General features: G+C 46.2%; 1 protein-coding gene across 1 annotated transcript in view; it reads left to right on the forward strand.

Moving 5' to 3' along the window:
- LOC124268384 (putative elongator complex protein 1) overlaps positions 1-24,725 on the forward strand; it is a 97,737-nt gene continuing 73,012 nt past the window's right edge. Inside the window, 6 exon segments of the mRNA XM_046703355.1 lie at positions 1-70; positions 376-528; positions 1,052-1,133; positions 1,803-1,883; positions 9,773-9,858; positions 21,361-21,460. Of these exon segments, the coding sequence (XP_046559311.1) occupies positions 1,091-1,133; positions 1,803-1,883; positions 9,773-9,858; positions 21,361-21,460 (310 nt within the window). The 5' untranslated portion in view covers positions 1-70; positions 376-528; positions 1,052-1,090.

The following is a 24,725-nucleotide window of genomic DNA, read 5'->3' on the forward strand; positions in this document are numbered from 1 at the left end:
ACTGGACACAGACACACTGTACACTGTAGGACCAACCTGTCTGTACGCAGTAGATGTCCAGTCAGGACAGGTAAGTTGACCAGTCAATGGACATGAATCAGTCCAACTATGTGCTCTGTGAATGCCCAGCATCTCATTACACTCTACGGTAAGCATTAAAGACCTGTATCACCTCAGTCTCTAAATCCTGATCTAAATGAATCATCATTAAATAAATGGAAGAATGTTCTAAGTGGCATTAAATCCAGTTCATTCACTCATTCTCTATATGCTGTCTCCAGTCACAATCTATTACTGATGTCTACCTGAAAACCTTAGACATCATCAAACAAATGTAGGTTTTATGTGAGCAAACACTGTAGCTGTTGTTTCCAGGTGCTTAATTCAGTCTGTTTGACTGATGAAGATTTCCTCCCCGTGGACGGGACAGGGTGCATTGTGGGTGTGCAGTATCTGGCAGACCAACAAGGTGTATGTGTTGCGGCAGGCAATGGTAACCTGCTTGTCTGGAGTGTGTGTACTGGACAGGTGAGAAAACTGCCTTTATGTTTACATCAACAAAATATTGTGCAGATGTTTGAATTTGAATTGACATGTTTCGAAGAATCAACATTAATCCTGTTGGCAGTGGACACAGAAAATTTCTATTACTCATTATTATTGATTATTTTGTTGTTGAAGTATGTGATATTCAAAATCAGCTTCTGTTTGCTGGTGACTAAACAACCAAATGCTAAACTTCAGGTTATCATTTCATTCCTGGTTAGCAGGGTAGAAAGACATATACACAGTGAAACTCTGTCAGTTAACATCTAGATATTTTGCTTGGTGTTGAGACTCAAAGTTTAGATCATTCATTTTGACACTTCAGGGGCAAACATTAAAACTGAGGTACTGTGATAATTATGGAAAGGTCGATACTGCATGGCACAATGAATCTTTGTATATAGTGTTTTAAAATATTGAAGTAAACAATTTGATTATTATATAATATTGTGAAACATGTCATTTGCTGTGATGATTGTCTTGATCACTGATATACTTGGTTCAGATTGAGTGTGTTGGCAGTGTGGAGAGTGGGTTCACAGCCATGGCCTGGAGTCCAGACCTAGAGGTCCTTGTCCTCGCAACAGGTAGGTCACATGATGACATCAGTTACTGTCAGTGTTTGTCCTTTCAACATGCAGGTCATGTGATGATATCACTTACTGTCAGTGTTTGTCCTTGCAACAGGTACGCACATGATGATATCAGTTACTGTCTGTGTTTCTCTTTGCAACATGTAGGTTACGTGATGATATCAGTTACTGTCAGTGTTTGTCCTTTCAACAGGCAGGTCATTTGATGATATCAGTTACTGTCCGTGTTTGTTCTTGCAACATGCAGGTCATGTGATGATATCAGTTACTGTCAGTGTTTGTCCTTGCAACATGCAGGTCATGTGATGTTATCAGTTACTGTCTGTGTTTGTCTTTGCAACAGGTAGGTCACATGATGATATCAGTTACTGTCAGTGTGTGTCTTTGCAACATGCAGGTCATGTGATGATATCACTTACTGTCAGTGTTTGTCCTTGCAACAGGTACGCACACATGATGATATCAGTTACTGTCAGTGTTTGTCCTTGCAACATGTAAGTCACGTGATGATATCAGCTACTGTCAGTGTTTGTACTCTCAACAGGTAGGTCCTGTGATGTGATAAACGTTAAGTAATAAGCAATAAGGTTTTATTTTTCACACCAAAAGTAAGCTAAAACTGTTTGTGTCTTGAACAGTGCTGAAGATAAAGTCCTATTTCAGGTGATGAGACCCTGATCATGATGACAAGAGAGTTTGACCCTATCACAGAGGTCTCACAGCACCCTCAAGACACAGGGGAAGGTGGGTGTCCACAGTGCTAGTTGTTGATACAGAGATGGTGGGTGTCCACATGACTAGTTGTTGATACAGAGATGGTGGGTGTCCACACTACTAGTTGTTGATGCAGAGATGGTGGGTGTCCACAGTGCTAGTTGTTGATACAGAGATGGTGGGTGTCCACAGTGCTAGTTGTTGATACAGAGATGGTGGGTGTCCACACTACTAGTTGTTGATACAGAGATGGTGGGTGTCCACAGTGCTAGTTGTTGATACAGAGATGGTGGGTGTCCACATGACTAGTTGTTGATACAGAGATGGTGGGTGTCCACACTACTAGTTGTTGATGCAGAGATGGTGGGTGTCCACAGTGCTAGTTGTTGATACAGAGATGGTGGGTGTCCACACTACTAGTTGTTGATACAGTGATGGTGGGTGTCCACAGTGCTAGTTGTTGATACACAGATGGTGGGTGTTCACAGTGCTAGTTGTTGATGCAGAGATGGTGGGTGTCCACACTACTAGTTGTTGATACAGTGATGGTGGGTGTCCACAGTGCTAGTTGTTGATACAGAGATGGTGGGTGTCCACAGTGCTAGTTGTTGATACAGAGATGGTGGGTGTCAGTGTTACTGGTGGTTGAAGTGCGGATATCAGGTATCCATGTTGCTTGTTGTTGATGCAGAGATGGTGGGTGTCCACACTACTAGTTGTTGATACAGAGATGGTGGGTGTCCACAGTGCTAGTTGTTGATGCAGAGATGGTGGGTGTCCACAGTGCTAGTTGTTGATACAGAGATGGTGGGTGTCCACAGTGCTAGTTGTTGATACAGAGATGGTGGGTGTCCACACTACTAGTTGTTGATACAGAGATGGTGGGTGTCCACAGTGCTAGTTGTTGATACAGAGATGGTGGGTGTCCAAAGGACTAGTTGTTGATACAGAGATGGTGGGTGTCAGTGTTACTGGTGGTTGAAGTGCGGATATCAGGTATCCATGTTGCTTGTTGTTGATGCAGAGATGGTGGGTGTCCACACTACTAGTTGTTGATACAGAGATGGTGGGTGTCCAAAGTGCTAGTTGTTGATACAGAGATGGTGGGTGTCCAAAGGACTAGTTGTTGATACAGAGATGGTGGGTGTCCACAGGACTAGTTGTTGATACAGAGATGGTGGGTGTCCAAAGTGCTAGTTGTTGATACAGAGATGGTGGGTGTCCACAGGACTAGTTGTTGATGCAGAGATGGTGGGTGTCCAAAGGACTAGTTGTTGATACAGAGATGGTGGGTGTCCACAGGACTAGTTGTTGATGCAGAGATGGTGGGTGTCCAAAGGACTAGTTGTTGATACAGAGATGGTGGGTGTCCACAGGACTAGTTGTTGATACAGAGATGGTGGGTGTCCACAGGACTAGTTGTTGATACAGAGATGGTGGGTGTCCAAAGGACTAGTTGTTGATACAGAGATGGTATGTGTCCACAGTGCTAGTTGTTGATACAGAGATGGTGGGTGTCCAAAGGACTAGTTGTTGATACAGAGATGGTGGGTGTCCACAGGACTAGTTGTTGATACAGAGATGGTGGGTGTCCAAAGGACTAGTTGTTGATACAAAGATGGTGGGTGTCCAAAGGACTAGTTGTTGATACAGAGATGGTGGGTGTCCACAGTGCTAGTTGTTGATACACAGATGGTGGGTGTCCAAAGTGCTAGTTGTTGATACACAGATGGTGGGTGTCCACAGGACTAGTTGTTGATGCAGAGATGGTGGGTGTCCAAAGGACTAGTTGTTGATACAGAGATGGTGGGTGTCCAAAGGACTAGTTGTTGATACAGAGATGGTGGGTGTCCACAGTGCTAGTTGTTGATGCAGAGATGGTGGGTGTCCACACTACTAGTTGTTGATGCAGAGATGGTGGGTGTCCAAAGTGCTAGTTGTTGATACACAGATGGTGGGTGTCCACAGGACTAGTTGTTGATGCAGAGATGGTGGGTGTCCAAAGGACTAGTTGTTGATACAGAGATGGTGGGTGTCCACAGGACTAGTTGTTGATACACAGATGGTGGGTGTCCAAAGTGCTAGTTGTTGATACACAGATGGTGGGTGTCCACAGGACTAGTTGTTGATACAGAGATGGTGGGTGTCAAAGGACTAGTTGTTGATACAGAGATGGTGGGTGTCCAAAGGACTAGTTGTTGATACAGAGATGGTGGGTGTCCACAGTGCTAGTTGTTGATGCAGAGATGGTGGGTGTCCACACTACTAGTTGTTGATGCAGAGATGGTGGGTGTCCAAAGGACTAGTTGTTGATACAGAGATGGTGGGTGTCAGTGTTACTGGTGGTTGAAGTCACGGATATCAGGATCCATGTTGCTTGTTGTTGATGCAGAGATGGTGGGTGTCCACAGTGCTAGTTGTTGATACAGAGATGGTGGGTGTCCACAGTTCTAGTTGTTGATGCAGAGATGGTGGGTGTCCAAAGGACTAGTTGTTGATACAGAGATGGTGGTGTGCCAGTGTTACTGGTGGTTGAAGAGATGGATATCAGGCATCCATGTTGATACAGTTGTTGATGCAGAGATGGTGGGTGTCCACAGTGCTAGTTGTTGATACAGAGATGGTGGGTGTCCACAGTGCTAGTTGTTGATACAGAGATGGTGGGTGTCCACACTACTAGTTGTTGATACAGAGATGGTGGGTGTCCACACTACTAGTTGTTGATACAGAGATGGTGGGTGTCCACATTACTAGTTGTTGATACAGAGATGGTGGGTGTCCACAGTGCTAGTTGTTGATACAGAGATGGTGGGTGTCCACAGTGCTAGTTGTTGATACAGAGATGGTGGGTGTCCACACTACTAGTTGTTGATACAGAGATGGTGGGTGTCCACAGTGCTAGTTGTTGATACAGAGATGGTGGGTGTCCACAGTGCTAGTTGTTGATACAGAGATGGTGGGTGTCCACAGTGCTAGTTGTTGATACAGAGATGGTGGGTGTCCACAGTGCTAGTTGTTGATACAGAGATGGTGGGTGTCCACAGTACTAGTTGTTGATACAGAGATGGTGGGTGTCCACAGGACTAGTTGTTGATACAGAGATGGTGGGTGTCCACAGGACTAGTTGTTGATGCAGAGATGGTGGGTGTCCAAGCTGACTAGTTGTTGATACAGAGATGGTGGGTGTCCACAGTGCTAGTTGTTGATACAGAGATGGTGGGTGTCCAAAGGACTAGTTGTTGATACAGAGATGGTGGGTGTCCACTGGACTAGTTGTTGATACACAGATGGTGGGTGTCCAAAGTGCTAGTTGTTGATACACAGATGGTGGGTGTCCACAGGACTAGTTGTTGATGCAGAGATGGTGGGTGTCCAAAGGACTAGTTGTTGATACAGAGATGGTGGGTGTCCAAAGGACTAGTTGTTGATACAGAGATGGTGGGTGTCCACAGTGCTAGTTGTTGATGCAGAGATGGTGGGTGTCCACAGTGCTAGTTGTTGATGCAGAGATGGTGGGTGTCCAAAGGACTAGTTGTTGATACAGAGATGGTGGGTGTCAGTGTTACTGGTGGTTGAAGTGCGGATATCAGGTATCCATGTTGCTTGTTGTTGATGCAGAGATGGTGGGTGTCCACAGTGCTAGTTGTTGATACAGAGATGGTGGGTGTCCACAGTGCTAGTTGTTGATGCAGAGATGGTGGGTGTCCACACTGTCCACTAGTTGTTGATACAGAGATGGTGGGTGTCCACACTACTAGTTGTTGATACAGAGATGGTGGGTGTCCACACTACTAGTTGTTGATACAGAGATGGTGGGTGTCCACAGTGCTAGTTGTTGATACAGAGATGGTGGGTGTCCACAGTGCTAGTTGTTGATACAGAGATGGTGGGTGTCCACACTACTAGTTGTTGATACAGAGATGGTGGGTGTCCACAGTGCTAGTTGTTGATACAGAGATGGTGGGTGTCCACAGTGCTAGTTGTTGATACAGAGATGGTGGGTGTCCACACACTAGTTGTTGATACAGAGATGGTGGGTGTCCACAGTGCTAGTTGTTGATACAGAGATGGTGGGTGTCCACAGTGCTAGTTGTTGATACAGAGATGGTGGGTGTCCACACTACTAGTTGTTGATACAGAGATGGTGGGTGTCCACAGTGCTAGTTGTTGATACAGAGATGGTGGGTGTCCACAGTGCTAGTTGTTGATACAGAGATGGTGGGTGTCCACAGTGCTAGTTGTTGATACAGAGATGGTGGGTGTCCACAGTGCTAGTTGTTGATACAGAGATGGTGGGTGTCCACAGTGCTAGTTGTTGATACAGAGATGGTGGGTGTCCACAGTGCTAGTTGTTGATACAGAGATGGTGGGTGTCCACACTACTAGTTGTTGATACAGAGATGGTGGGTGTCCACACTACTAGTTGTTGATACAGAGATGGTGGGTGTCCACAGTGCTAGTTGTTGATACAGAGATGGTGGGTGTCCACAGTGCTAGTTGTTGATACAGAGATGGTGGGTGTCCACACTACTAGTTGTTGATACAGAGATGGTGGGTGTCCACAGTGCTAGTTGTTGATACAGAGATGGTGGGTGTCCACAGTGCTAGTTGTTGATACAGTTGATGGTGGGTGTCCACAGTGCTAGTTGTTGATACAGAGATGGTGGGTGTCCACAGTGCTAGTTGTTGATACAGAGATGGTGGGTGTCCACACTACTAGTTGTTGATACAGAGATGGTGGGTGTCCACAGTGCTAGTTGTTGATACAGAGATGGTGGGTGTCCACAGTGCTAGTTGTTGATACAGAGATGGTGGGTGTCCACAGTGCTAGTTGTTGATACAGAGATGGTGGGTGTCCACAGTGCTAGTTGTTGATACAGAGATGGTGGGTGTCCACAGTGCTAGTTGTTGATACAGAGATGGTGGGTGTCCACAGTGCTAGTTGTTGATACAGAGATGGTGGGTGTCCACAGTACTAGTTGTTGATACAGAGATGGTGGGTGTCCACAGTGCTAGTTGTTGATACAGAGATGGTGGGTGTCCACAGTGCTAGTTGTTGATACAGAGATGGTGGGTGTCCACAGTGCTAGTTGTTGATACAGAGATGGTGGGTGTCCACAGTGCTAGTTGTTGATACAGATAGATGGTGGGTGTCCACACTACTAGTTGTTGATACAGAGATGGTGGGTGTCCACAGTGCTAGTTGTTGATACAGAGATGGTGGGTGTCACAGTGCTAGTTGTTGCTAGTTGTTGATACAGAGATGGTGGGTGTCCACAGTGCTAGTTGTTGATACAGAGATGGTGGGTGTCCACAGTGCTAGTTGTTGATACAGAGATGGTGGGTGTCCACAGTGCTAGTTGTTGATACAGAGATGGTGGGTGTCCACAGTGCTAGTTGTTGATACAGAGATGGTGGGTGTCCACAGTGCTAGTTGTTGATACAGAGATGGTGGGTGTCCACAGTGCTAGTTGTTGATACAGAGATGGTGGGTGTCCACAGTGCTAGTTGTTGATACAGAGATGGTGGGTGTCCACAGTGCTAGTTGTTGATACAGAGATGGTGGGTGTCCACAGTGCTAGTTGTTGATACAGAGATGGTGGGTGTCCACAGTGCTAGTTGTTGATACAGAGATGGTGGGTGTCCACAGTGCTAGTTGTTGATACAGATGATGGTGGGTGTCCACAGTGCTAGTTGTTGATACAGAGATGGTGGGTGTCCACAGTGCTAGTTGTTGATACAGAGATGGTGGGTGTCCACAGTGCTAGTTGTTGATACAGAGATGGTGGGTGTCCACACTACTAGTTGTTGATACTTGAGATGGTGTTTGCATATTCAAGCTCCTTCATATCTCTCTGAACTTCTCACTGTGTACTCCCTACCAGAACTCTCAGATGCTCATAGAGAGACCAAGGGTCTTCTCCGCTCAGCAAAGTTCTCCTTTCTTCTTTACAGAGGTCTTTGGTGGGTGGTCCACTCTGTGGATTTCTCTGTCTCCACATAAAGCAGTCATGCACATTGGAAACTGCTTCATAAATTAAGTTGAAGACTTTCTTTTTCCAAAGCCTATCCCTAAAATCAATCTGGGTGTCATCAATTTCAATGTATACTTATTTTGTTGATTTTATATCCTCTGTATGCATTGTATGTATGCTTTATGTAGCCATGGCGGCATGTATCAGTAGTGGAAAATGTTGATACAGAGATGGTGGGTGTCCACAGTGCTAGTTGTTGATACAGAGATGGTGGGTGTCCACAGTGCTAGTTGTTGATACAGAGATGGTGGGTGTCCACACTACTAGTTGTTGATACAGAGATGGTGGGTGTCCACAGTGCTAGTTGTTGATACAGAGATGGTGGGTGTCCACACTACTAGTTGTTGATACAGAGATGGTGGGTGTCCACAGTGCTAGTTGTTGATACAGAGATGGTGGGTGTCCACAGTGCTAGTTGTTGATACAGAGATGGTGGGTGTCCACAGTGCTAGTTGTTGATACAGAGATGGTGGGTGTCCACAGTGCTAGTTGTTGATACAGAGATGGTGGGTGTCCACACTACTAGTTGTTGATACAGAGATGGTGGGTGTCCACAGTGCTAGTTGTTGATACAGAGATGATGGGTGTCACAGGACTAGTTGTTGATACAGAGATGGTGGGTGTCCACAGTGCTAGTTGTTGATACAGAGATGGTGGGTGTCCACAGTGCTAGTTGTTGATACAGAGATGGTGGGTGTCCACAGTGCTAGTTGTTGATACAGAGATGGTGGGTGTCCACAGTGCTAGTTGTTGATACAGAGATGGTGGGTGTCCACACTACTAGTTGTTGATACAGAGATGGTGGGTGTGCCACAGATGGTGTCCATAGTTGTTGATACAGAGATGGTGGGTGTCCACAGTGCTAGTTGTTGATGCAGAGATGGTGGGTGTCCACAGGACTAGTTGTTGATACAGAGATGGTGGGTGTCCACAGTGCTTGTTGTTGATACAGAGATGGTGGGTGTCCACAGGACTAGTTGTTGATACACAGATGGTGGGTGTCCACAGTGCTAGTTGTTGATACAGAGATGGTGGGTGTCCACAGTGCTAGTTGTTGATACAGAGATGGTGGGTGTCCACAGTGCTAGTTGTTGATACAGAGATGGTGGGTGTCCACAGGACTAGTTGTTGATGCAGAGATGGTGGGTGTCCACAGGACTAGTTGTTGATGCAGAGATGGTGGGTGTCCACAGTGCTTGTTGTTGATACAGAGATGGTGGGTGTCTACAGGACTAGTTGTTGATACACAGATGGTGGGTGTCCACAGTGCTAGTTGTTGATACAGAGATGGTGGGTGTCCACAGTGCTAGTTGTTGATACAGAGATGGTGGGTGTCCACACTACTAGTTGTTGATACAGAGATGGTGGGTGTCCACAGTGCTTAGTTGTTGATACAGAGATGGTGGGTGTCCACAGTGCTAGTTGTTGATGCAGAGATGGTGGGTGTGCACAGGACTAGTTGTTGATGCAGAGATGGTGGGTGTCCACAGTGCTTGTTGTTGATACAGAGATGGTGGGTGTCTACAGGACTAGTTGTTGATACACAGATGGTGGGTGTCAGTGTTACTGGTGGTTGATGTGGGGATATCAGGTATCCATGTTGCTTGTTGTTGATGCAGGGATGGTGGGTGTCAATGTTACTGGTGGTTGATACAGGGATGGTGGGTGTCAGTGTTACTGGTGGTTGATGTGGGGATGTCAGGTATCCATGTTGCTTGTTGTTGATGCAGGGATGGCAGGTTTGAACATGAGTAGTAGATGTTGTTGGCATGATTGGTAGTTAGATTTGGATACTGAGAAGTGTGAGGCATCCATATTACAAGTTAGGGTGTGTTTGATGTCAGTGTTTCCAGTGTCAGTGATACAGGTATGTCCATTTTTCAGCTGCCTTGGTAGATGTTGGATGGGGTAAGAAGGAGACTCAGTTCCATGGGTCTGAGGGCAAGGCAGCTGCACAGGAGAAAGCAAAGGTAAGGTATTTAGGGAGAGAGAGGGTCTGTACAACATACACTAGCAGTTGAAACAACACTTTGAATTCAAGTAAGGGTGAGGTGTTTCTAAAGCCACTTTGTTGCATACCTAGAATAAGAAACTTATTGAAACTATTCATAATTTGCCAGGAAGAATATTATTCTTTTTCATAGAGATCGTCCTTGGGGTACATATATGCATTTTCTGCGCTGAAAATGTCCTCTGACAGTTGTATCAATGTTTAATAAAAATATTGTACAATAAATAAAAGTCTTTTTTATCTATTATACGACCCCCACCCCGAGATACCTCCCGCTACGCATCCGCAGCCAACCAGGTAAGCACCTAGGCCCGTATCATCATTCCTTCTGCTGTCACTCCACTGAACGGATGTGTAGAGTTGAGCTGAATACCTTGTCTAATGTAAAGAGATAATGTCTGAGACACCACCACCTGTATGTATGGTCTTTATTTTGTCCTTTAAGACTTAACAGTAAGACTTTTGCGGTCGGTTTTCTCATAATTGTGACTTTGTATTAAATTTTTTACTCTAGCTTTCCCGAGGTTTACACACGTGTTGCTTTGCCATGGTGGGAAGTTTAGCGTGCCACGTGGTTGTCATATTGCATTTTAACCAAGTATTTCTTCCCATGATCGCATTCACGTAATTTTCAATGTTTTGTACGTGTATATTTATGCTGCTGGCTCTGCTGTTAGCTACATGCTTGCGTGTTTGCTTTCAGGCGTTTCCTGGGGTTCCGGTCCCTGCGCCGTCCCGCCCCATGAGAGCGGAGGTACCAGTTTTGCCTGGTATTCCTCCCGCGTCTCGGGACCGGGATTTGAGTGTGGTGTCGGGTGCTGAAGCGGGGAGTTCCTTTGGCTCTTCCCTTCCCTCTGTGTCTGGTGCTAGGCCTCCCACCTGGTCGGGGTTCGGGTCCTCTTCGCGAGGAGACCCAGCCTCTGACTTGGGCTCGGGTGTCGAGTCCATGGACGTTGGGGAGGTCGAGGAGCCGGAGGGCGCTTTCCGTTTCTCGGCGGCTCTGCGGGAGAGAGGCACGCAGCGCATTGCTGAGTTTATCCCCAGGCAGCGGTACCTACCAGCCGCTTGACTCGTCTAAGTTCTGCCTGCCGGGCGAGGCGTTTGCCCCTAGGCAACCCTCGCAGACGCTGCTCCGCATCTTGCCGTCCCTGGTGCAGGACGTGGTGGATCCCCTCCTGGTTGGGACATGCCTCCGGTTCAACTTGCCCGAACTTGTCAAGAGGTACCAGCTGGGGGACGATTCCCTGTTCTTTGTACCAGTGGTCGATGAGTGTGTGTTTACTTCGGTCGCCCTGGGGGGAGGCTTGGCTTCCTCCGGTGCAGCCCCGGCTGCCAGGCGAGGGCGTTTAGTGCCACCGTTTGCACTTGCGGGCGCCCCCCTGCGGCAGGCTTACCGGACCTACGAGGTGCGGGTGGTCATCCACGAGGCCTACCTCTCCTCGATTCAGAGGTCGGCCCTGGAGGCTGAGGGGAACGCTGGGGACGTCTCCCCGCATGTTGTTCTTTTACGCCAACTATCCGAAGTTCAGGCCCACCTAGCGCACGACTCCTTGCGGTCAGCGGCATCTACGGTGATGTGCGCAGTCATGGGGATGCACAAGCTGTGGCTGTCGACGTCTCGCTACTCGGCAGCTACACAGCAGACCTTGCTGGCCCTTCCCTTCCGTCTGGGAGCGACATCGTTTCCTGGGGCCCAGCAGGTCATACGGGAGGCTGCTGCTGCAGCTACCTCATTCAAGGATTCTAAGGCCTAGTTGGAGCACCCGCGGGCTTCTCGCCCCCGCGCTCTCTTTCCGGCTTCCTCCTCCTGGGTGCAGCCTACACCCGAGTCTGCCGGCTGGCTTCGGCCACTGGGCAGGGGTAGGCGGAGGAGCCGTCCCGCCAAGGGTAAGGGCAAGGAGCAGTCCTCCTCGTCTGGCTCCCAGCCTTTTCTCGGGCGCGGGAGGTCTGACCCGACCTCCCGTTAACCCAACAGGCTGTCGCCGTGGATCTGTCCCAGTCAGCTCAGCTACTCGGGACCACTCACGCTCTCTTACCACACGTCCCAGTGGGGGGCCGCCTCTCTCTATTCCTGCCGGAGTGGGAGAAGGCTACCAGCAAAACTCGGGTGCTTTCCACCGTCACTGTCGGCCATCTACCACTGTGGAAGCGAGGCCCGCCAGACTTCACCGGCATACGTCGCACTCTGGTGCCGTCATGTCAGGTCAGGGCGGGTATCCTGCGAGACGAGGTTCAGGCTTTGCTGGACAAGTCCGCAATAGAGCACATACCACCGGGCGAGGAACAGGCGGGATTTTATTCCACGTACTTCCTCGTTCCGAAGAAAGACGGCGGGTTCCGTCCCATTCTCAACCTCAAGGGGTTGAATCGCATGCTAGAGGTTCCATCCTTCAAGATGGAGACACTTCGCTCGGTGATCTCCTCTGTTCAGCCCGGCGATTGGCTCACATCGATCGACCTAAAGGTTGCGTATCTACATGTGCCCATTCATCCATCGTTCAAGCAGTACCTCCGGTTCTCTTACGACGGGATGAATTACCAATTCACGGTGCTCCCCTTCGGCATATCCACTGCCCCAGGGTGTTCACCAAGCTCATGTTAGTGCCGGCTACCCTCGCTCGATCGCCAAGGAAGGCGTTGTTACCCTTACCTCGGCGACTGGTTGCTCAGCACGCTAACTCAGCCAGCGAGCCTAGATTCTACTCACACAGTGATAGACATTCTAGTTTGACTGGGGTGGATCATCAACCTCAAGAAATCCGACCTGGTACCCACCAAGGACTTGGTTTTCTCGGTAGCGGTTCCAAACTCAAAGGATCTTGTCTCCTTGTAAGCCCGACCGTGTCACCAGAGTGCGGGAGATGGTGTCTTCGTTCCTCTCCCAGCCCCAGGCACCAGCAGCGGACTTGGCTCCGTCTACTGGGCCATATGGCGGCGACTATCTCTGTGGTGTGGCGGGGCGGTTGAGGATGCGCCCTATACAGCAAGCTTTGGCGAGTCTGTGGGCTCACTCGGAGGACCTGGAGCGGAGTCTCACAGTCCTTGGGTGGTTGTCTCCTCACCTTCAGTGGTGGACCAATGTTGGGAATCTCTCCAAGGGGGTCCCTTTGGAAATCCCGGCGCCAGCTCTTACCGTTCAAACCCGATCGTCCCTCACGGGCTGGGGGTGTTCTGGGCAGTCTGTCGGTGTCCGGACTCTGGTCGAAGCGAAGCCCGCCTTCACATCAGCGTCCTGGAACTGTGAGCTGTGCGGTTGGTTTCTGCGCTTCGGGAGCATGTCAGGGCCAGGTGGTTTGTCTTCAGTTGGACAACCGTACGGCCATGACGTACATCCTGAAGCAAGGCGACACGGTGTCCCTAGCGCTCCTTTGGGAGACGTGGGAGTTTCTCCTCTGGTGCGACCAGTGCGACTGTCAGGTGCTCCCTGTTTATCTCCCGGGGCTGGAGAACGTGCGAGCAGACGCTCTCTCTCGCCGGATCCTGGCCCCGCACGAGTGGATGCTCAACCGGCAGATATTCGGAGTTATCTCCCAGTTGTACGGATCGTTCCAGGTGCATCTGTTTGCGTCAGATACCCGTGTTCTGCTCTCGAATACCAGACCAGAGGGCGTTGGCTTCCGATGCCTTCCTGCTTGATTGGACGGGCAAAGTGCTCTGGGCGTCCCCGCCGCTACCACTCATTCCCCGGGTCCTCTCCCAGCTGTCCACCCAGCCAGCTCGGCTGCTTGTGCTACTGGCACCGCTATGGCCGTCACAGTGCTGGTTTCCGGTAATTCTCAGGTTTCTGGCTCAGCCTCCTGTTCTATTACCTTTGCAACCGGACATTCTCACTCAGAACGGCGCGCCATACCCCAATCCAAGGATTCAGTGGGTGGCTTGGCCTCTGTCAGGTCTAACCTCGAAGCACGCGGAATTCCTGCAGCAGTTGCAGACACAATTCTGGCTTTGAGGCGGGATTCGACAAACGTTCAGTATGAGGATAGGTGGTCCCGCTATGCGCGCTGGTGTTCAGATAGGGGGATTTTCTGTGGATTTAGTCCGAGTATTGGAGTTTTTGCAAGCTCGTTTGGAAGAAGCCCTGGCGGCTTCAACCATTCGTGGCTACTCCACTTTTCACACCCCTGTCGATGGTGCTCTTCTGGGGCAGCACCCTCTCGTACAGCGCTTTTTAGCTGGCGCGGATCAGGTTCGACCTGCTGTCAGGCAAACCAGCCCACCTTGGGATTTGTCAATTGTGCTAGATTGGCTGTCCGGTCCTACGTTCTCACGTCTATCGGCTATTTCCATTCAGTTGTTAACATGGAAGGCTGTATTTCTGGTGGCGGTAACATCTGGGCGTAGGGTCGGCGACTTACATGCTATGTCGGCAGACCCGGCGCTGACTGTGTTCCATCCAGATCGTGTCAGTATTCGCCTCCCGGATACTTACCGCCCGAAGGTCGATCACGCTTTCCATGTGACAGCTCCTATCGAACTTCCTACTCTTACCAAGCCTTCCACATCGGGGACCTCTCCTACGAGCTCTCACCCATTGGATGTCCGCAAGACTCTCAAGGTCTATATCAAACGAACACAGGGGATCCAAACGGGTACCCATCTGTTCTGCTGTTACGGTGGCAGGAAGGCTGGGGTGCCGGCGAGCAAACAGACCCTGTCTCGCTGGCTTGTTTCGGTCATTTGTGCTGCCTATCAGGCTATGGGCAAGCCTCCCCCTGAGGGGTTGAAGGCTCACTCGGTCAGGGCAGTAACCACATCAAAAGCTTTTGCATCAGCACTACCCTTTGAAGTCGGCCTAGCACTTTTATCAGGCACTATCAGCTCGATACACATTCACGTGATCGTGCGCGCTTTGGCCGTTCTGTTCTCTCCAGTGGACAGTGTCTTGCCACCCTGACCGAGTGAGTCTTGGTTATCTGGTTAGTTGACGCTGCTTTCAATTGGGTTTTATTGATATGTCCGCTGTTGTGTGAATTAACTCCTTTCGATTCTCTACGGAGATTATGGTCGGTTGTGAGTGTTTTTTCCCCCCTACGGTGCTCTCTAATAGACCATGAGGTGGGTGGGGTTGTTTACTTTCGCACTTCGTGTGATCTTATTATGCTTAACCTATGAGGTCGACTCTCAGTACCTTTCCTCCCTGTCGGTTACCCTCCCATCATGCCTCTCGGGGAAGCTCCCGGACACGTGACAGGTGAGTGATTGTGGCGTCTGTTACATTATTCTTACCGAACGCTATTTATGTGTACTTTGACAGAATTCCCTCCTCCCTGGCCTCTGGTCTTTGGGAGTCTGTGTTTATGCATATATGTACCCCAAGGACGATCTCTATGAAAAAGAATTAACCAAACCTGTAGAGGTTTTCAATTCTTTGAAGAGAGTCGATCTTTGGGTAGAACCACCCGCCTCCCGCCAATTCTGTTCACTGATTTATTCAGCAGAAGGAATGATGATACGGGCCTAGGTGCTTACCTGGTTGGCTGCGCATGCGTAGCGGGAGGTAACTCCATGGGGTGGGGGCCGTATAATAGATAAAAAAGACAATATTTATTGTACAATATTTTTATTTAAACATTGATACAACTGTCACAGGACATTTTCAGCGCAGAAAATGCATATATGTACCCAAAGGACGACTCTCTTCAAAGAATTGAAAACCTCTACAGGTTTGGTTAAATTTCTTTTTCATAAGAGATCCTCCTGGGGGTACTTATAAACATTATTATGTCCGTAAAAAATTCTACGACAGTTGTAACTATATTTTTAATAAAATATTTACAAAACAAAAAACTATGTTTTCGTCTTGTTTGACCACAATGCGAAGGCTGTGGTTTCCCGATACTCCCCAGCCATGCAACAAGCTCTACTTTCACTCCCCTACAAGTTGGGTGCCACCTTGTTGAAGGTTTTTCGAGAGGCCGCGGAGGCTGTTAGCGCATTTAAGGATTCCAAACCCTTACTTGAGCAACCCCCCCTTCAAGCACACGGCCCTCGGTGCTTGCCACTGCGCACACCTCTCACTTCTGGGAGGGGGTCAGCTCAGTGGACTGCGCCACTGTAGACGAGCAAGCGAGGCAAGGGCATGGGTAAGCCGACTGCTTCTCAGCCATTTCGGGGCACATGGAAGCTGGCCCCGGCTGAACAAACTCAATCGACCTCAAAGATGCATACCTCCACGTTCCAGTGCACCCCGATTTCAAGCAGTACCTTTGCTTCTCCTTCAACGGGACGTGCTACCAGTTTCGTGTGCCACCTTTTGCATCACCACAGCGCCAAGGGTGTTCACCAAACTTATGCTCATTCCAGCTCAGGTCGCCAGGTCACAGTCTCGGCTGTGCCACCCGTACCTGGATGACATGCTTCTCGATGCTTTAGGCCAACAGTTAAGTTGGGATACTAGATGTGCAGTGATGGATATTCTCATCAAACTGGGCTGGATCATCAATCTCAAGAAATCAGAACTTGTTCCCACACAGGATCTGGTTTTCTTGGGGGCGAGATTTAATACAGAACAGGGTATTGTCTCCCTGTCTCAAGACCGCATTGTCAAAGTTCACAGGACTGTCACACAGTTCCTTGTGTCCCCCTTGACGTCAGCTCAAACATGGTCCCGGTTGCTAGGCACCATGGCGGCGACAGTGGATGTAGTCTGGCATGCGTGTCTGAGGATGAGACCGGTACAGCAAGCTTTGGCTCAGCTATGGTCCCACTCGGAGAACCTCGAGACTCAGCTCGAGATTGGTAATTCCTCACTTGCAGTGGTGGTTAATTCCTCACTTGCGGTGGTGGATAGACGTCGGGAACTTATCCAGGGGGCTCCCTCTGGAGTCTCTGATGCCAGTGCTCTCTGTTCAAACGGACGCCTCCCTCACAGGTTGGGGGGTGTTCATGGCGACCAGTCAGTCTCATGCCTGTGGTCGGAGCACAAGGTCAGACTGCACGAAAATATAATCGAATTGAGGGCAGTTCGTTTGGTGTTCGAAAACTTTGTGGAAGAGGTTCATGGCCAGGTGGTACGTCTAGAAATGGACAACCAGATGGACGTGACCTATATCCTGAAGCAAGGCGGCACGGTATCTCCGTCTCTCCTTCAGGAGGTGTGGCAGTTTCTACTTTGGTACGATCAGTACGACATACAGGTGATGCCTGTTTATCTCCCAGGGGTAGACAACATCCGAGCAGACGTGCTCTCTCGACGGATTATAGCCCCTCACGAATGGATGCTCTATCGGGGGATATTCAGGATTATCTCCCAGTTGTATGGGTCGTTCCAGGTGGATCTGTTTGCCTCTGGGGTGGCAAACCAGATACCAGTGTTTTGCTCTCGGATACCAGTGTTTTGCTCTCGGATACCACTGTTTTTCAGTAATTCTAAGGTTTCTTGCTCAGCCTCCTGTACTATTACCCTTTCTACCAGACCTACTATTCCAGAACCGGGCGCCCCACCTGAATCTCAGGATTCAGTAGGTGGCTTGGCCACTATCAGGATTCTTATTGTCCTAAGAGAGTTAGTTCCTTCCATGTGATGGCGCCTATTGTACTCCCTGCTCTATCTCAGCATCCATCGTCCAGTACCACTCTTTGACGTGCTTATGTATTAGATATCCATATGACTCTCAAGGCTTATATCAAACGAACAAAGCATGTTCGTAAGGATAATCAATTGTTCTGCTGTTATGGCGGCGGGAAGGCTGGTCTTCGGCGAACAAGCAGGCCATCTCTAGGTGGCTTGTCTCTGCCATTTGTACAAGTTATATTAACAAAGGTTTATCCCCTGCTGAGGGTTTGAAAGCTCACTCGGTTTGGGCTGTAGCCACCTCCAAGGCTTATGCTGCGGCCCTGCCCTTGAGGAGATCTGTTCTGCGGCTATTTGGAGCCAGCCGAGTACGTTCATTAAACACAACCAACTCGACAAGCACTCAAGTGCGCTTGCTCGGTTTGGTCAGTCAGTTCTCGGCACTGGGCGGGGTTGTGCCCCCCTAGCTGTTCGAGCTTCCCAGACTAATCGATCCCTGTTGTTATTTGGTGATGGGTTGTTATGCTCTCCCTTCCTCTGTTTGAGGAAGTATGGTGGTGGTTTTGTATCCCCGCGCTATTCTGTCATACGCATGTGGGCATTATTTTTTCGCTCAAATTTCCTTAGAAAACTTTGCTACGGGGAAAGTATTTTCTGGGATTTACATGTCCCTCCTGTATAGGAGGGAGTGGGGGGTGAGGTTTCTGAGCTATTAAGCACTTTGATAGCTTATTACTATATTGCATATGGTTGACCCCTGATCCCCAAGTCGCACCCTCACCTGTCGGTATTGGAGGACACGTGACCAGATAAGTGTGTTTTTCGTCTATTTTTAGAATTAGGTGAATTCTGCTTGTACTGTGGGTTTTCATTGGCTAACAGAATGCCACCCCAAACTCTTGTCTATGGGAGTCTTATGCTTATAAGTATCCAAGAAGGATCTCTTATGAAAAAGAATCGAACAAACCTGTAGAGGTTGATGATTCTTTGAAGAGAGTCCTCCTTTGGGTAGGTTCACCTGCCTCTCCACATTCTGTCTGATCAAGTTAAAGATGGTAAGTGAGGTAAGAGGTTAGCGCTTAAGGTTGCCTGCTCTCGGCAGACGGGTCCATTCCGGTGGGGGGGGTGAAACAAGACGATATTTTATTCAATATATAGTTACAGCTGTCAAGTACCCCAAGGGGGACTGTCTTCAAAGAATCATCAACCTCTACAGGTTTGTTCGATTTTATGAGATACATACTAAAGATTTCTTTCGTGTTTTAAGTGACTAATGGGATTGGTTGGTCAGGCTCACTGACTTGGTTGATGCCTGTCATTGTATCCAAATTTGCGTAGAACGATGCTCATGATGTTGATCACAGAATTGTCTGGTCCAGACTCAATTATTTGCAGACTGCCACCATATATCTGGAATATTGCTGAGTGCAGCATTAGATATACCAACCAACCAACCTAAATTGCTGTCCAATCAATCTGGTCGAAAATTATTTACAAATAATCATATTGCTGGAAAATTGCTGAGTGTGGCATTATGCAATCATGAATTTAGGCTCAGCATATAGCCAGCTGGCTCTGCAGGTTTAAGTATGTCACAGAAATGACTAGTCTGATATTAAGAGTCTCTCACACTGTCTCTCATACATGTTCTTGTCTGTACTACACTGTAGGAACACTGTAAATACAGAAAGAGGGAATATGAACAAAAGATAGCTGAAAATATCAACGAAGCAGCCAATACCAAAGATTGTAAAGCATTCTGGATTACAGTGAAAATGTCTTTGTCAAATGAGAAAAATACATATGATATGAATCTACATGATTTCCATGAAAACTTCAAATACAGGATAAGTATAAAATATCAATTTTAATCAAAAAAATTACATTTAAGTCGTGATAAATCTGATAATATGAATGACTTCGATCAGCAAGTCAACGACTTTCTTCTAAATCACAAATGTGATGATTGCTGTGAAAATATATCGAATACGGACCTATCTTCCGAAATAACAAATCACGAAATCACAAAGGCTGTTGAACAACTCAAGAACAATAAAGCCCCAGGAGAAGATGGGATTCCTGCAGAGTTTCTTAAAGCGGACATTGTTAATATACTTCCCTATATGAACCTACTATTTAATAACATTTTGAACTGTGGTATTTTCCCAGAAGCATGGAACATCGGAATGATCATGCCATTATATAAGTCAGGTGGAAGAGATGATCCCAGTAACTACCGTGGAATATATTTACTAAACGTTATTGGAAAAGTATTCACTATTATTATTGAACGACGATTAAGATCTTGGATGGAACTAAGGAACTTCTTGCAGAATCCCAATCTGGCTTTCGTGAAAAGTATTAGACTATTGACAATATATTTACTCTTCAAGCACTATGTACCAAATACTTATCCAGATCAAAGGGTCGTTTCTACTGCACTTTATAGATTTTGAAAAAGCCTTTGATTTTGTTCCAAAGAAAAAAACTTTTGTACCTGTTATTGCTAAAAGGGTGCCATGGGAAAGTATACAATATCCTCAATATTATGTATGACTCTGTGAAATCATGTGTAAAAATTACTAATGAAAAGACACCATTATTTACAACAAACACAGGCGCTCGACAGGGATGTATTTTGAGAGTCCCTTGTTATATATGAACTTGTGAGTGAATTGTATTCTATTTGTAACCATGGTATTTTCTTATCACCAGCTATAGAGCATGTGTTACTTCTTCTGTTTGCAGACGATGTAGTGATGTTTTCATATACTATAATAGATTTACAACGACAACTTGATTGTGTATCAACCTTTTGTAAGAAATGGGGACTTGAAGTGAATTTGCAAAAAACAAACATAATTGTGTTTAGAAATGGTGGCATAATCTCGAAAAATGAATCCTGGACATTTGAAGATAAACCTGTGAAATGTACAACACATTATAAATATCTTTGAGTTCTATTCTCGTCATCACTGAAATGGACCAATAATTGCCAGAGTCTCTCCGCTTTACAGTCTCTTCAAGCAATACTCATCAATATCATTCGAGTCTGCCTGTCACATATTTGACAGCAAAATTAAACCAATACTGCTCTATATATCTGAGATATGGAGAATCAAATATCAAGGAAGTATAGAAAAGATACAAGCTACTTATTTTAAAAGATTTCTGAACGTTGGAAAATTAGCAGCAAATAAGCAATTCTGGGAGAAACTGGACGATACCCACTATACATATGTACACAAGTAAAAGCTGTCAAATAATGGATCAGACTACTAAGAATGAATGAACGCAGATATCCTCACCAATCTTATTTAATGCTGAAAAACTTAGATGAAACAGGAAAAGTAAATTGGACATCTGAAATAAGGAGTCTGCTATTTTCTTGTGGATTCTCACATGTATGGTTTTCCCAGGGTGTTGGAAATGAAAATAGTTTATTTATCAACTGAAGCAACGTCCAACTGATATATATGCTCAAACATGGCATGATGAAATCTCAAACTCAACATATCTAGCTCATTTCAAGACTTTGGATACATCCCCTCTACAGCCAGAATTCTATATAAAACATGTTGAAGATAAAACCTCCGATGAGTTCTATGTAAATTTAGAATATCTCTACATAATTTTAAAGTAAATATTGCAAGGAAGAGTAAAAATGTTGAAAATGTTAATATTATTTGTGCAAATTTATGTTAAGAATATGTATACAATGACAAACCTGTTAAACTAAAAAAATGCAAATACCCTTAAATCCCCTGCAATATTCCTGAAACATGTGTTTCGTTTAAGATCCTTCACGTGATTACATATATATATATATACTTCAGATAACTGTACTCTAGGCCATGTGGCCATTCTACTGAATAAAAAAGATTGATTGAGATATTTATAGAAAAAAGCTCTTAGTAAAAATAATAAATATAATTGTCTGTACTGCAGGCATACAGCTCTGCCACATCATGGGATGACCGACGTCCAAGGATCAGCTGGCGAGGGGATGGACAGTTCTTTGTGGTCAGCAGTATCAGCCCACACACAGGTACATCTAAATTTTCTTTTACTATACTGTTATGAAAGCATGTACACCACAAAATCTTTGAGATTTATTTCTTTATTCCACACAAAAAGGTGGTTCCCATTTGTCATTAAGATTCAAGAAGATTGTAACTTCCCTAGGAGTTATAGGAACAGTACATGAATCCAAACATGAGGTGGCCTCTCACCACAATGGATTCAAGCAAATAGTGAGTCAGGATAAGGGAAAATATGTAATTTTTGAAACTGATCCTATCTCACGGAGTGTACTCTCGCTCTCTCATGTCCAACAGTTGAGTGGAAACGAAGTTTCTGGCCTTTCTCCCCATTGCTCCGATACCTGGGCAGCCTTGTAGCCTCTGTGAAGCATGCAGCAAGCCCAGTCTGATTGATCATCTGACTCCTTTGTCTGATCATTCTCTTTCTTGTCGCACAGCAGTGCAGACGTGCTGAATTGAAGTCTTACTTTCACTCAATCCTCTAACAACATTGTCAAGGAAGATTTCTTCATCTAGAAAACGGAAGTTTTTTTATCAATTCAATAAAACTTTTTTGAATGCGGATCCTCATTCTGCTTGAATTGATCACACAATATCTGCATCACCGAGGCATCGTTTTTCACTCTACATCAGTAAGTCGGAGCTGATTCCAACTTCATATGCGCATATTCAGTCAACCATCTGTTGCATTACATACCATGGGGTCAACCTGATAATGCACCAGTGACGTCAATTCATCCCAGTCCAGGGATTTGTCCCAGTTCGGCGACTCATCCCAGTTCAGCAAACCAGTTCGATGCGGCAAACTACACCAGTTGACAGACAACTATCCCTTCAGATTCTACTTACCCTTGTGACCAGAGCCTTAGACTACTGGTTCGCTGCAAACAGTTTTACCGGTTCCTTGGAAACACACACAAGACACTCAACCGCATCCCAGCATAGACTTTGACATGATGGTGTGTGGAGACAGATACAACAGCCCGAACAACAACTGGAACAGCATATCGGGGAGACCTCAGACGCACAGCCTCAAACCATACCTCCAAACTCTCCGGTCGCGTCTACTTGGATTCAATGAACTGCCTCACCTCATCTAAAATTCTGATTGGTGGAATAATTGGTACATATTCCCACAACCTGACCTTTTTTCGGTTCTCCCGTTTGGCATTTCTACGGCCAATGGTTATTGACTACCCATCACACAGCATCTGCATCACCAAGGCATCATGTTTCACTCTACATCAGTAAGTCGAAGCTGATTCCAACTTCATATGTGCGTATTCAACCTTATAATTATAATGATATAAAAGCCAGACTCATGCCGGAAGTCAAGAACGTTACTGCTGATGCTCTATGTCTAATCTGACGCTCTATCTCTAATCTGACGCTCTATCTCTAATCTGACGCCGACGCTCTATCTCTAATCTGACGCTCTATCTCAATCAGATCGGCTGTCCCCGACCAAATGGAAGATATATCCTCAGATCTTCAAATCAGACAAATCTGTTTGCGACCAGGTTCGACAATCAGCTACCCAGATTCGTATCACCAATCCCGGATGCACTGGCATCCCAAGATGCTCTGTGCAATTTATAATTAAAATCTTTCGAGTAAAAATATTATTTATACTTATCCTGACACATACGCTAAAGTACCCCCCTAACTGTCTCTGCTCTCCACTAATGTTTTTTAATGACTTGTAAATAACGAACATGGAGAGGGTGACAAGTCTCTATGGATGATAATGTCGCTATTATACAATAAAGAAGTTACTCATCCATAAAGACTTGTCATTCCTGTCATCATGGTGTATTCTTCATAGAATTCTTCCAAACCTTTTGGCACAATTTAAGGTGAAAAGTCACACGATAGAAGTACTTCCCAGACAGTTTGTGGTTACACTTTCTGAACACAAGTGAATGCATTTTACAATAAACTTGTCATATACCTTCATTAGGATGTGTATCTTCTTTGGAAAGGTTTTACTAAAGATTAGTTGAAGGTCAAGGTAAGTGTTTTGTAAAACATTGCATCAAATTCAGTTTCTGTCTGCAATCATCTCCTTGGAAGCCACTAAACCAATGAATGAACATGCCTTTTTTCGTACCATCAATGACACCCTAATTTACTGAATTGGTTTGAACCAAATTTTCAATATGACCACCACAGCAGTCATTTTGTACATTTTGTTTGATGGCTGTTGGATTCCATACATCAGATTCATAAGTATACCTGTCTCTGTAAACTCCTCCTCTCCAGAACACGCTGAATTCTGAGCTTTGTTCCAGTTCTGTTACAATATTTTGTTCAATATATTTGTAAACAGGTACATAACTTTAAGACATAGGTAACAGGTACATAACCTTAGAGTATATGGAACAGGTACACAACCTCAGAGTATAGGGAACAGGTACATAAGCTTAGTGCATAGGGAACAGGTACATAACCTTAGAGTATTTGGAACAGGTACATAACCTTAGAGTATATGGAACAGGTACATAACCTTAGATTATATGGAACAGGTACATAAGCTTAGAGTATATGGAACAGGTACATTAGCTTAGAGCATAGGGAACAGGTACATAAGCTTAGAGTATAGGGAACAGGTACATAAGCTTAGAGCATAGGGAACAGGTACACAACCTCAGAGTATAGGGAACAGGTACATAAGCTTAGAGTATAGGGAACAGGTACATAAGCTTAGAGCATAGGGAACAGGTACATAACCTTAGAGTATATGGAACAGGTACATAACCTTAGAGTATATGGAATAGGTACATAAGCTTAGAGCATAGGGAACAGGTACATAAGCTTAGAGCATAGGGAACAGGTATAGGGAACAGGTACATAAGCTTAGAGCATAGGGAATAGGTAAACAACCTCAGAGTATAGGGAACAGGTACATAAGCTTAGAGCATAGGGAACAGGTACATAACCTTAGAGCATAGGGAACAGGTACATAAGCTTAGAGCATAGGGAACAGGTACACAACCTCAGAGTATAGGGAACAGGTACATAAGCTTAGAGCATAGGGAACAGGTACATAACCTTAGAGTATATGGAACAGGTACATAACCTTAGAGTATATGGAACAGGTACATAAGCTTAGAGCATAGGGAACAGGTACATAAGCTTAGAGCATAGGGAACAGGTACATAAGCTTAGAGCATAGGGAACAGGTAAACAACAGAGTATAACATAAGCTTAGAGCATAGGGAACAGGTACATAAGCTTAGAGCATAGGGAACAGGTACATAACCTTAGAGC

This window comes from Haliotis rubra, unplaced genomic scaffold (assembly GCF_003918875.1).
Source record: "Haliotis rubra isolate DU_JTF1 unplaced genomic scaffold, ASM391887v1 Scf1009, whole genome shotgun sequence".
Lineage (NCBI taxonomy): Eukaryota > Metazoa > Mollusca > Gastropoda > Lepetellida > Haliotidae > Haliotis > Haliotis rubra.